The sequence below is a fragment of the Xenopus tropicalis genome, chromosome 3 (genome assembly GCF_000004195.4).
Source record: "Xenopus tropicalis strain Nigerian chromosome 3, UCB_Xtro_10.0, whole genome shotgun sequence".
Taxonomy (NCBI): Eukaryota; Metazoa; Chordata; class Amphibia; order Anura; family Pipidae; genus Xenopus; species Xenopus tropicalis.
This window is the reverse complement of record NC_030679.2, coordinates 139,714,142-139,728,341: the sequence shown is the minus strand read 5'-3', so window position 1 is coordinate 139,728,341 and position 14,200 is coordinate 139,714,142. Positions and strand designations below refer to the sequence as shown.

The 14,200-nt window shown below is 48.0% G+C and overlaps 1 protein-coding gene across 1 annotated transcript; it reads left to right on the top strand.

The window, feature by feature from the left end:
• The first annotated feature begins 7,070 nt into the window (after positions 1-7,070).
• Positions 7,071-13,756, top strand: calr (calreticulin). The gene is made up of 9 exons (NM_001001253.1): positions 7,071-7,198; positions 9,861-9,962; positions 10,076-10,279; positions 10,665-10,759; positions 11,206-11,415; positions 11,518-11,631; positions 11,833-11,976; positions 12,136-12,228; positions 12,446-13,756. The coding sequence occupies exons 1-9, from the start codon at positions 7,105-7,107 to the stop codon at positions 12,638-12,640; spliced, it is 1,251 nt and encodes a 416-aa protein (NP_001001253.1). The 5' UTR covers positions 7,071-7,104; the 3' UTR covers positions 12,641-13,756.
• The last annotated feature ends 444 nt before the right edge of the window (positions 13,757-14,200 follow it).

The window sequence follows — 14,200 nt, the reverse complement described above, 5'->3', positions numbered from 1 at the left end:
GGAGTTAATCGCGGGCGACTAATCTCCCCCGTGTGCCAGAGCCCTAACTAGAAGATACTGGGCCCCAAAGCCCCCATAACTACAGAAATAGGACCTCTAATAAAAAAGCACATTCACATCCGGCGGCAACTGTAACATATAATGCTTGGGTGTGGGTGTGAGCCGCTAATTACACAGGTTGCGGACCAGTTCCAGATTATGTATGTCTGGTAGTTTCCTCTGCATTTCCTTTTAATTAGCAGTTTTATTAACATTTGTAACTTAAACATGAGTTTTATTAAGGATTTCTGTACATTGTGACTGACTTCACTGTTACAGAATGCTCTGTTATACAAATAGCTAGAATCTCAGCCATAAAGCAGGGCAGGACTGCTGCTTACAATGTGGGGGTCAGATAGGATCTGTGCCACTGTGACAGAATGCTCTGTTATACAGATAGCTAGAATCTCAGCCATAAAGCAGGGCAGGACTGCTGCTTACAATGGGGGGATCAGATAGGATCTGTGCCACTGTGACAGAATGCTCTGTTATACAGATAGCTAGAATCTCAGCCATAAAGCAGGGCAGGACTGCTGCTTACAATGGGGGGATCAGATAGGATCTGTGTCACTGTGACAGAATGCTCTGTTATACAGATAGCTAGAATCTCAGCCATAAAGCAGGGCAGGACTGCTGCTTACAATGGGGGGATCAGATAGGATCTGTGAAGAACAAAAGATCCTACCCGCACACCCTAGCTCTCCAAAAATTTTTCGCTCGGTGCACACTGCTTGGAGGGATCGGCACCCTCCCAATTCCAATAGCCACAAAAAAGCACTGGCACTCAAAGCTGCAAAAAAGGGACAAGCCCTATAAAAATCTTTAATGCGGAGGTGCAACGTTTCGGGGCACAACAACCCCTTTATCAAGCATCAGATAGGATCTGTGCCACTGTGACAGAATGCTCTGTTATACAGATAGCTAGAATCTCAGCCATAAAGCAGGGCAGGACTGCTGCTTACAATGGGGGGATCAGATAGGATCTGTGCCACTGTGACAGAATGCTCTGTTATACAGATAGCTAGAATCTCAGCCATAAAGCAGGGCAGGACTGCTGCTTACAGTTGGTATCATATAAGAAAGGGGACCAAGTAAGGGCCCAAACATAATTTTATTGTAAAAAATAAAAGTGACTCCTGTTCCTGTGATTTTAAGTGTTCATTTGTGTTATTATGTCACCTGGGTAACACTGCCAAAATGTCCCACTGCCTGCCTCAGGGTAGATAAGAAAGACGAGGGTAATTAACAACTTCACCAGTGATCTGGCCTGTTAAGCCCCCTCTGCAGTCACACAGCCCTGCCCTTAGGGAGCAATACCCATTGGCGGACCCAACCACGCCCAATGCTCCTCCCAGAGAGAGAGAGGCACTTTTACTGCTTGCTAGGCCCCACCCACTCACAGTTATGCTTCACCTATGGCTGCCCAACTCTCAGCATCTCAAGGACAGTCCATGGCTGTTTATGGCATGTCTACCCAGCCAGACCCACCATGTCTACCCAGCCAGACCCACCATGTCTACCCAGCCAGACCCACCATGTCTACCCAGCCAGACCCACCATGCCTACCCAGCCAGACCCACCATGCCTACCCAGCCAGACCCACCATGCCTACCCAGCCAGACCCACCATGCCTACCCAGCCAGACCCACTATGCCTACTCAGCCAGACCCACTATGCCTACCCAGCTAGACCCACCATGCCTACCCAGCCAGCCCCACCATGCCTACCCAGCCAGCCCCACCATGCCTACCCAGCCAGACCCACCATTGCCTACCCAGCCAGACCCACCATGCCTACCCAGCCAGACCCACCATGCCTAACCAACCAGACCCACCATGCCTACCCAGCCAGACCCACCATGCCTACCCAGCCAGACCCACCATGCCTACCCAGCCAGACCCACCATGCCTACCCAGTCAGACCCACCAGGTCTACCCAACCAGACCCACCATGCCTACCCAGCCAGACCCACCATGCCTACCCAGCCAGACCCACCATGCCTACCCAGTCAGACCCACCATGCCTACCCAGTCAGACCCACCAGGCCTACCCAGCCAGACCCACCATGCCTACCCAGCCAGACCCACCATGCCTACCCAGCCAGACCCACCATCTTGTTTCCTTCCCCCTTCCCTGCATCTCATTTAGGGGTTCTACCCTGTCTCATAAGAGCTCACAGGAGGAAAACAACAGCGAGGGACAGAGGGGTCCCTATATAGAAGGAATCTGATTGGTGACGCTTCCCACATAGGGAATTAACTGTTGGCCCTAGAGTTGTTGCAGGATCTGGAGGGTTGAACGGAAAAAAACTGCATGTTTAGGGGAACCATTTCTCCATTCTTTATAGCTTTTTTTTAATTATCCACTTTAAAGGAAGAACCACAGCCGTGGAGACACACCCAACCATTTTATCTCCTTATTGTGTCAGACTGACAAACTAATCTGATAGCACCTACAGCAATACATGGAGTATTGTTAGATGAACCATGCATAAATATAATAAGGATGTGCTTGTAATGGTGTTGTACTCAATAACGTGATTGTTCCACTGAGTAGGGAGCCCTGCTGTGAGCCATGGGCAATGGGGCAGCACTGCCACCTTTTTTTCAACATAATCCAGCAGGAACAGCCCATACATTATCTCAAAAGCTGCAAGTAAATGCAGCACTGTGCAACAAAACAGTTTTCCAGATAAGCAAACCTTTCCATAATTTTTAAATATTAAATAAACCCAATAGGATTGTTTTGCCCCCAATAAGGGGTAATTATATCTTAGTTGGGATCAAGTACAGGTACTGTTTTATTATTACAGAGAAAAGGGAATCATTTAACCATTAAATAAACCCAATAGGGCTGTTCTGCCCCAATAAGGGGTAATTATATCTTAGTTGGGATCAAGTACAGGTACTGTTTTATTATTACAGAGAAAAGGGAATCATTTAACCATTAAATAAACCCAATAGGGCTGTTCTGCCCCCAATAAGGGGTAATTATATCTTAGTTGGGATCAAGTACAGGTACTGTTTTATTATTACAGAGAAAAGGGAATCATTTAACCATTAAATAAACCCAATAGGACTGTTCTGCCCCCAATAAGGGGTAATTATATCTTAGTTGGGATCAAGTACAGGTACTGTTTTATTATTACAGAGAAAAGGGAATAATTTAACCATTAAATAAACCCAATAGGGCTGTTCTGCCCCAATAAGGGGTAATTATATCTTAGTTGGGATCAAGTACAGGTACTGTTTTATTATTACAGAGAAAAGGAAATCATTTTTAAACATTTGAATTATATGATTAAAATGGAGTCTGTGGGAGAAGGAATTTCTGAAATTCAGAGTTTTCTGTATAAAGGGTTCCCTGGTAACAGATCCTATGCCTGTATTACTAGAACTGATGGGGAACAATACAATAATGCACATCGGGCTAATTCTCACACTGTTTTTATGAAGCCAATCCGCTGGCATCCATACTCTTCTTTGTCTGCACCCCAGGGCTGGAACTAGGGGTAGGCAGAAGAGGCAGCTGCCTAGGGCGCAATGATTGGGGGGCGCCAGGCAGCCTCTCCTGCCTACCCCTAGTCTGCGATCCGCACATCGCTCCACTCTCAAACTGCGCATGCACGCCAAACAAAACGGGGGGGGTTCTCAAACTGCGCATGCACGCCAAACCAAAAGGGGGGGGTGCTTGCGCGATGCAGGTGCAGGGGCAAGGCGGCCGACCGGGTAGCCTAGGGCGCCCCTGCTGCACCCGGATTCACTGCAACAACCTGGGCGCAGCGGATTTAGGTATGAAAATGAATACCCGTGTGTTTTGGCATCAAAATCCGCTCCATGTGTCTGTACCCAGGCTGACGCAGGCATTTGGGGTGCAGACACAGAAAAGCGGAGGAGCTGTTTCTCAGCCAGCACTACTGAGTATAAAGTATACATGTGATTACATTCAAGACCCAGGTCCCTGTCCTGTAGAGCTTCCAATCTTATCTTCCAACATATCCATGCTTTCTCTCCAGTGTCACTCAGATTTGGGGGGAAGTTCCCTGTTTGCAGACTGTGTGAGTCTGTTTGTTCATTTACACATTGTGCGGCCCAGTTCCTGTTTGCTTGCACCTCTCGGACGGTGCTCTTAGCTTCCCTGCTGGCTGGGAACACATTTACTCGCTTACAGTTAATTGCGATGCCCTTGCCTCTCTATTTCCTTCTGCTTTTATGTTTGTCGGAGGGGTCGCACTCGCATCTGGAAATCATCATTGGGTCTCATAGTGTGAGGGTGCCAGTTATTACAGACGTGTGTACGGACCTGTCACTGTATTTACATCCACAATGGGGATGCAGGGGGGTAATCGGGGGGGATGCATGGAGCAAAAATGATCCATATTCTGGTTATGGGTGGTCTCTGAGTTCATAGCTTCTGGGGGGGTTAGAAGCAAACTAGCACTAGGAAAGCACACTGCTATGTAGGAGAGGAGAAATGGGGACTGGTGCAGCATTTGGTGGCCATACGCATTCAGATTTTAGTCTATCGGTCGTACGATTAAATGCAATGATCAAAAACTAAAGCTGGCCACACACGTAGCAATTCCAATCTTTCCTGCAACCAATTGGTTGCATGAAAGATCGTTCCCACCCTCCACTGATGTTCAGGGCTGAATCATCAGATATGAAGGTAGAAACAATAGAAATTCTACTTCCTTCTGGCGATTCAGCCCTGAATGTAGATTTTGCTCGGGCACCTTCAACGGGCCGATCAAAATCTTTTAACCTGGACAATTGGTGAGTTGACCAATATCCGCAGCCTTTTGCGATATCCATCGCCTCGTCGAGCCGCCATGCACACGCTGAATAGCCTAAGAAACAAGGTTTTGTACGATATTATCGGTGCGTGTATGGCCGGCTTAACATTCAGTCTGAAATTGTATGATAAAGCTCTAAAAATAAAAGGGAGGATGTTCTGTTCATGAAATAGTTGGCAGACAGCAATCGTACGAAAGTGACTTCCACTATAGATCCCCTGAGGATACCATCAGATACACAATACATGCGCAGATCGTTATCATTATCCAACCGAAGTTTTCTAATCTGTCCGATCGACTAAACGACCGATTGTCATTGGACGATAATTCTGAGAACACGCACACAGTCCGCAAATCGTACGGAATTAGGTTTCATACAATTTTATCGCCACGTGTATGGCCAGCTTTAATGGGGAAGGAAAGGTACAAAAACTGGGGGGGTGCCAAATGTACCCCCAGTGATTGTAATCACTTACCTGGTACCCTGGGCTAGTATGTGGGTTTTATTCTGCTCAGTAGCCCATGCTGGATGCAATGGAGGTGCCATGGGAAATATTTTCCACATGAGTCAGTTGGTGAGTAGCAGGAAACTCCCTTCAGTTGGTCCTTTTTTTTTTACCTTCCATCTGCAGATCTGATTTTCTATTTGAATAAATGGCTGCAGAGGAGCTTACACACAGTATCACATGATGTGACGGGAACTGTATATCAAAGGGATATGTTGGCAGGGCCCTACACATACCTTAACTGCAAATAAACACTGTAGCAACCCATTGTTCCGAGAGCCGGATGCCTTACCCATTGTGTGCCACGGTATATGGCAATGCGTCCACACCCCCTCACCTGGTAGCCAGACATAGACTACTTGTACTTTTATTTAAGAGTTAAATATAAAATTAAAGGGCCAGTATCCCCAGGAAATAGAAATAGTTACATAGTTACAATGACCCAAAAAGAAAATAAACATACAGTTCATGTAGTCTGAAGGCTGATCTGATGGCTTCTTCCCCAGGGTCAGTGATCAGAAATGACTGCAGTGATTGGGAAACAACTTAGGGGAGAATTCTTGAGGGCACTGAGCACACCACAATCGCCTTTTTAGACAGGATGGGGGGTTGGGCTTTGTTTAGTCAACAAAAAGATGCCAAACACAGCACTGCTGGTAGCAAATAAACTGCCATGAAAACACATTTTAGGAGTTTGCCTGGTTGCAAGGGTACACTGGAGCTTAGCAACCGGAGAGCTGCTGGATTAACAAAAGTGGAGAGCTCCTGAACAAAGAGCTAAAGTACCAAAAGGAATATCACTATCACTTTAATGTAAAGGGGAACTAGCCCTGTAACAGTAATGTTGGATATTGCTTGCAGGAGGGGTCAGGTAAGTGTATGTGTGTATGGGGAGTTAAGGCAATGCCTGGCTGACAATCTGTTTACATTGGGTCCAAAGTTTATTGCTTAGAATTTGGGCAATTCAGGTTGGGACAGTACAAGGCTGGGCATAGGGGGAATTAGAGAAAGGAGCTGAGCCAGGGGAAAGATGGGGGCCACATATTGTTATCTCCCCCACCCAAACATATACAAAATCGCACCGACTCTGATTGAATATCTTAGCTACAGTTGGGCAATGGGAACATTGGCACTCACACTGCATAGGTGCCTTGGTCTGACCACTCATTCAACCCAAACATCTCTGCCCCCTTTGCAGACTGAATATCCCATGGTGCAGTCAGAACCCTGACCCTGCCAGCAATTGTGTGGGGGCAGTTAGGGGCAAAGTCCCCCAGTTGTAGTAGTACTTACAGCCAAGCAATACAAAGGCATTCAATAATAAACAAAAAATCAAAGAGCCGTCCCATTAATACAGAGCGCTCCTACTAATTCATGAAGGAATGCAACAAAAATGAAAATACTACCGGTTAATTATTTAGTGCAACCTAACCGGAGATCACGTGATCCAGCAGACCACGTGTTCCAGCCCTCATACCCCCGTCTCTATAGGAGACGTCCAACCATCTTACGACTAGTAGGAGGCCCCTGCGTGGTGCACGGTCATTGGTCATCGCCCGGACCAATCAAAAGCAGCCATCTGTGTTCCCTGAATGGCAGTGCGGCCGGCCCAACCAGAAACGGACACCGGTGCGGCCGCAGCCAATGGAGTGACAGGCGGAGGGAGGGAGCGGCGTAGCTATATATAAGCGGCTGTCGCTGGTTGCGAGGTGCTTAGTGGTTCCTGGACGCTGTGCTTGACAGGTCTTTTGAAGGGGCATCACCATGGCCCGCGTTGCCTTCCTCATCCTGCCGCTGCTTGCGGCTCTGTGCATCGCAGATCCTGCTGTTTACTTAAAGGAAGAGTTCGCTGATGGAGGTATGGAACGACTTCATGGCATTAGAGCTTGAAGGCAGGGACAGTAAAATACGGCTGGGTTTAACTGCAGCTCCCGGCATGCTCAGCTAGAGAGAACGCATTCTTTTGCCTTTCCCTTAATACAAGTGCCCATTGATGCACGGATAGATAGCACTGAGGGGCTGGGTATGTGACTGAGGCGCTGTAGCTCCTATGTAGTGATAATGCCTGCCCCCTGTTATACAAATACAGCCCCCCTCATTGGCCAGTAATGCCTTTACATTGGCTCAGGCCACCTTGCTGTCCCACTCTTCCTCATGTATTATGTAGCTGCACTACAACTCCCAGAAGCCTCTCCTGGCCAGTAATGCCTTTACATTGGCTCAGGCCAGATGGCTGTCCCATTCTTGCTCATGTATTATGTAGCTGCACTACAACTCCCAGAAGCCTCTCCTGGCCAGTAATGCCTTTACATTGGCTCAGGCCAGATGGCTGTCCCATTCTTGCTCATGTATTATGTAGCTGCACTACAACTCCCAGAAGCCTCTCCTGGCTAGTAATGCCTTTACATTGGCTCAGGCCAGATGGCTGTCCCATTCTTGCTCATGTATTATGTAGCTGCACTACAACTCCCAGAAGCCTCTCCTGGCCAGTAATGCCTTTAGATTGACTCAGGCCAGCTGGCTGTCCCACACTTGCTCATGTATTATGTAGCTGCACTACAACTCCCAGAAGCCTCTCCTGGCCAGTAATGCCTTTACATTGGCTCAGGCCAGCTGGCTGTCCCATTCTTGCTCACGTATTATGTAGCTGCACTACAGCTCCCAGAAGCCTCTCCTGGCCAGGGGCTTTAGCTACTAAAGGGTGTAACAGATCCCTATATAGTGTTGGCAGTGGAACTGCTGCTATTCAGACTTCACCATGATCCAGATAATATAAATATATATATATATATATATTTATTTTGTTATTATTATTGCTATATTATGTGCATTAAGCTGGATTACATAGTTATACATGGGCTGGGCACCTTTTTGGCTTTAGGTAGGGCTAGTAGGGGGGATGCTGGGAAGTGTAGTTCAATAGAGGGGATGCTGGGAAGTGTAGTTCAGTAGGGGGGGATGCTGGGAAGTGTAGTTCAGTAGGGGGGGATGCTGGGAAGTGTAGTTCAGTAGGGGGGATGCTGGGAAGTGTAGTTCAGTAGGGGGGGATGCTGGGAAGTGTAGTTCAGTAGGGGGGGATGCTGGGAAGTGTAGTTCAGTAGGGGGGGATGCTGGGAAGTGTAGTTCAGTAGGGGGGGATGCTGGGAAGTGTAGTTCAGTAGGGGGGGATGCTGGGAAGTGTAGTTCAGTAGGGGGGGATGCTGGGAAGTGTAGTTCAGTAGGGGGGATGCTGGGAAGTGTAGTTCAGTAGGGGGGGATGCTGGGAAGTGTAGTTCAGTAGGGGGGATGCTGGGAAGTGTAGTTCAGTAGGGGGGGATGCTGGGAAGTGTAGTTCAGTAGGGGGGGATGCTGGGAAGTGTAGTTCAGTAGGGGGGGGGGATGCTGGGAAGTGTAGTTCAGTAGGGGGGGGGGGATGCTGCATGTTGCAGATCCTCCTCATTGAATAAATCCCAATTGTGTTCTGTTTGTAACCTTGGCTGTGTCCCCTGCAAACAAATCTAGTGGATCCCCTGCCATCTGTACAAATATTTGTGGGGCAGAACAGCTGGCCGAGGGGGCGTGGCCCTGCGCTGACACCCGGGTCTGAGTTGTGGGTGTGGGTGCTTTGTGTAATGCAGTAAGGCTCATACAAGCTGGGCCCGTCACGTCGGCCTTCCCATACATGGAAGCTGCCGGAACATGGTGGTGTATAGTATTCTGCCCCAATCCTTCCCATGTATTTGCATCATTAAAGCCGGCCCTGCAGCCCAGAGAGTGCCTGCTGAACCTTCTGGAAGCAGCGGGGAGGCGGAGCTGGGGTTAATGGCCGGCTCTAGCCCCTCCTACCATCTATACATAAGGAAAGGGAAAGTGGAGGGGGGAGGTGATGGGGAATGCTGCAGTATAAGGGATCCTTACCTGAGCCTGGTTAGAATGATAGTATTGTGTGTATTTATTGCTTGTAATGCTCCGGTGCCTGCTGTGGGGGGGGATAGAGTGGCCATTGTGTCTGGGACTATGTGACTAGGCATCGGCTTGCATTACAGCTGCACAAGATGTGGGAGATGCCATGTTTGCTAGGCAGAGATCCATTCCCCCACCTATGGGGAGTGCCCCTGCTGAATATGGTAGCACCCAATTGTAACTGGGGTTATGGGAATATTTATTGTATGTAATTGTAGCTTCTAGTTTCTGTTCTAGTTTGATCTGCCCCGTGCCTAGGTATGTAGGGTGCCCCCCCGTGCCTAGGTATGTAGGGTGCCCCCAATGTATGTATATAGGGTGCCCCTGCATTAGCAGAGTAGGGTGTCTCTCTGCCCACTGAGGATGGGGTTTTCCCATTGCCCATATAGTGAATGCATTAGCAGTGCATGGGCTGCCGCCGGTTGTGCCTCTCTATGCGTCTATGGAAAGAGGGCATGGTACTAACTGGCACAGATAGTTGGGCATCCTTCTGCTCGGGTATGTAGGGTGGCACATTGAAGTAGCCCAGTAAGCCATTCTAAGAATCAACTTTAACCTGTCGTGTTCTTCTCTATCAGATGGGTGGTCGCAGCGCTGGGTAGAATCCAAGCACAAATCTGACTATGGAAAGTTCAAGCTAAGCGCCGGGAAGTTCTACGGAGACGCAGAGAAGGACAAAGGTGAGTGCCCTCTGCTGGTGGGGTGGCTGTTATATCCCTCACTTTACTTCTGTAGATGGGGGTTTGTGTAAATGCTTTGAGTTAAACTCTACATCTATCTCCCTCGTGCCCAGGTCTCCAGACAAGCCAGGATGCCCGCTTCTACGCCCTGTCTACCCGCTTTGATTCCTTCTCCAACAAAGATAAGACCCTTGTCATCCAGTTTTCCGTAAAGCACGAGCAGAACATAGACTGCGGCGGCGGATACGTGAAGCTTTTCCCTGCGGAGCTGGAGCAGTCCGAAATGCACGGCGAATCAGAGTACAACATCATGTTCGGTAGGTATGCGCCACTGTGTGCGCTTGTGCTAAACTAGGCACCAGATTGGGCACATTTAGGCACGAACCTTAAGCAGCAGCCAAAGGGAAGCCCACTTTTAACTATTGACATTGCACCTCCTATGAAGCCTATTGCTGCTGCCCCTAAGCGTCTCTGGATGGCACAAGAGCTTACATATTGCTGGCGTCCAGCAGCCAAAAGTTGCTCTTGCTCTGCAGTTTATAGCCAATACCTATGGGGGGGTTTACACAGTTTTAAGGGTAATTCATGTGATTATTAGTTTCCTGCTGTCTGAGAACCTATTTCTAATTGATTAAAGGGCATATTCGCCCCTTTTATTCAAGGTTGGCGCCAGTATGTAACTTTACTTTCTGTTCTGTACAGGCCCTGACATTTGCGGCCCCCCCACAAAGAAGGTGCATGTTATCTTCCAGTACAAGAAGAAGAACCTTCAGATCAACAAGGATATCCGCTGCAGGGTGAGTGAGATGCCATTTGGCACAGCCGAGGCTTTTGTACACTTTTGGCACTGGCTTTTCCTTGTGCAGCCAATAAGCACTGGTAATTGGAGAGGGCAGCCAAACTATTGCTCTGTAAAGATACCATTGTATTTTTACTTAATTGGCCTTCTCTTTAGGCCCTCCTATTCATATTCCTGTCTCTTTCAAACAGCTCCCTGGTTGCTAGTTTAAATTGAACCCTAGCAACCAGTCAGTGCTGGAGAGCTGCTGAACAAAATGGCTAAATAATTCATAAGCTGCAAAATAATAAAATGAAGACCAATTGCAAACTGTCTCAGAACTGCCCTTTCAATCCTACTAAATTTAATCCGTTTCCGCAGTATATAAGTCCCAGCTTCCAAGCTTTGCCAGTTTTTCCTGTAACTGACCCACGTACTGACCCAGGCCTGTGATTTCAACCCTAGGACGATTCTTTCACCCACTTGTACACCTTGATCGTGCGCCCAGACAACACCTATGAAGTAAAGATTGACAACAGCAAGGTGGAATCCGGAAGCCTGGAGGAGGACTGGGACTTCCTGCCAGCCAAGAAGATTAAGGACCCAGAGGCCAAGAAGCCCGATGACTGGGACGAGCGCCCCAAGATCGATGACCCAGAAGACAAGAAGCCAGAGGTTAGCGACTTGGGCTTTTGAGTGTGACTTAATGGGTTAATGGCACTGCCAACTTGCCTGCAGAACTGGGTACTAATGCTTTTGTTTTATTTTGGATGCCAGGATTGGGATAAGGCTGAACACATTCCAGACCCTGATGCCGTGAAGCCTGAAGACTGGGATGAGGAGATGGATGGCGAGTGGGAGCCCCCAGTTATACAGAACCCAGACTACAAGGTAACATTGGCAGATTCCGCCATAGGGGACAGCCTTGTGTGGCTCTAGTTATTCCTGATCTATATATGCTGGGAGTAGTAGTTCTGCTGTGAATTCCTTCATCTTTAGTCTGTATATTCCATTCCAAATAGGAATGAGTGAGGCACAGCTGTGTGGCATTCGGTCTTTGTATCCATTGTGACCTTTATTTATAATTCCCAGGGAGAATGGAAACCCCGTCAGATCGATAACCCAGATTACAAAGGAAAGTGGATCCATCCTGAGATCGATAACCCAGAATACACCCCTGATAGTACTCTGTACCAGTATGACAGCTTTGGGGTACTCGGCCTGGACTTGTGGCAGGTAAGGGAATGGCTCCCAGTACCACACTGGGTATCAATCCATGGATCTCTGTGCGGGTTTGCTCCTGAATGGGCCCCCCTGCTTGAGCCTCTTCTCTTGTGTCTTACCCTTATCCCATGCAACTTGCACCAATTCTCACCCCTCCATTTGCTCTTCCAGGTAAAATCCGGCACCATTTTTGACAACTTTCTGATGACAGATGATGAGAAATACGCAGAAGAATATGGAAATGAGACCTGGGGGGTTACAAAGGTACAAACTTATTCCCTTTTATGTCCATATTGGGTCCAGTCACTCTTCTGCACTAACTGTTCCTTCATGAACGAGCCATTTGATTGGCTGCCAATCACAAAGGCTTAGGATGCAATCAGTTGTTGCTATGGAACGAGAGCAAAGAAATGCTGGATTGAGGTTTAGGCTTTGAATAAGGTCCACTAATTGGTCATTTTCATTCCTAATCCCTTAACAGGAAGCAGAAAAGAAAATGAAGGAACAGCAGGATGAGGAGGATCGCAAGAAACAGGAAGAGGAAGAGAAGAAGAGGAAGGACGAAGAGCCACAGGAAGAGGAAGAGGATGATGATGACGAGGAGGAGGAAAAAGAGGAAGAAAAGGAAGAAGAGGAGGAAGATGAAGAAGAAACACCTCTAAAAGATGAGCTTTAAAACCATGGCAGCTTGTGGCTGTCGCCCCTATCTGGCGCTCTCCCCTACCCTGGGCTTTCATGTCTTAGATAGGAGAGGGGAAATGGGATCGTTCTGTCTCTATGAGACTCAAATTTATATATATTTTTTACTGTTTTTGTTTTAACCCTTTAATAGGAAGATGGTCAGTCAATCTTCCGTCCCCTTTCCCCCATCTCCTCTCTCCTCCACCTTTTGGTTTGTCCCTTCAATTCTCCAATCTCGTCTCTTGGTCCCTTCCCTTCAGTCCCTCCATTGCAGTAACTCTTTGCCTTCCTCAATTAGGAAATAACCACGCCCACAGATATGGTCTGGCCAATCAAAATCATGCCAGATTTGTCTACGTTCTGCCTGGGAATACCCAGCTCAACAAGGGTTCCTTAGGCAGGGCGACAGTTGTATTTGAGTTTCCTCCCGTAATGCAGTATCGAATCAAATCAGTGTTCATATTTTAAAAGCCAAGCATTGATAACATGGCCGCTTGCGTGTTAAAAGCCCAGCTAGTGTTCTCTATGTGGGGCTATTGCCTGGTGGGGAAGTGGTGGTTTTAATAAGCCGTACAGTGCTGGCCAGTGTGGCCCTCGGCTGGCTAGCATAGAACTCAAGCTTAGCATACACACAGCCATACTTCTCTGCACCTATACCGGGGGCCTGGATTAGAATAGGGGGGTTGGCTGCTAGTGACCCTGCGGCGGTAACACAATTGTGCATGGGTGAAACAGGGCTATTGCTATTATCATTAGTGATTGCTTACAGCAGTAAATCCCAGCCTGCGGCCTGCTGAACTACCACTCCCAGCTCTACAGCAATGCCTTATAGTGTTAGGTGACTTTGCTAAACCTGCAGGGTATTATACAGATTGGCTGCGGCCCCTCCATCTGCATTCCACAAGTGTTGTCCAATAACCAACCTGCCAGTGTATTCCCTTTTTAGTGTCCAGGGGGATTCATTCCTTTTATAAAGACCACTGTCCTCCAATCCCCAGTTTGATTTACGCCTCTAATTTATATTGTGGCAGGGCTCATCCCTGGAGCCTCGATGGGTTTTGTTTTGGAATGTACAGATGTCAGATTTCTAATTAAATATGTTTGTGTCCAATTTGCCTCTCTGCTTCTTTGTGTGTTTGTGTATTGTTTGTAATGCTGCACATTGTGTAACTGACACAGAGCTAAGGGGGGCAGTTAGGGGGGGATTTGGGGTTAGTGCTTATTTGTGCCCTGGGTACCCCTGGAACTATAGTGGGGTGACTGTTACCCCAATGTTTCTATATATCTGTAACCTTGTTATGGGCTAAGGGGGCCCAGCCTGAAGGCCAGTTAGGGGGGGATTTGGGGTGAGTGCTTATTTGTGCCCTGGGTACCCCTGGAACTATAGCAGGGTGACTGTTACCCCAATGTTTCTATATATCTGTAACCTTGTTATGGGCTAAGGGGGCCCAGCCTAAAGGCCAGTTAGGGGGGGATTTGGGGTGAGTGCTTATTTGTGCCCTGGGTACCCCTGGAACTATAGCGGGGTGACTGTTACCCCAATGTTTCTATATAT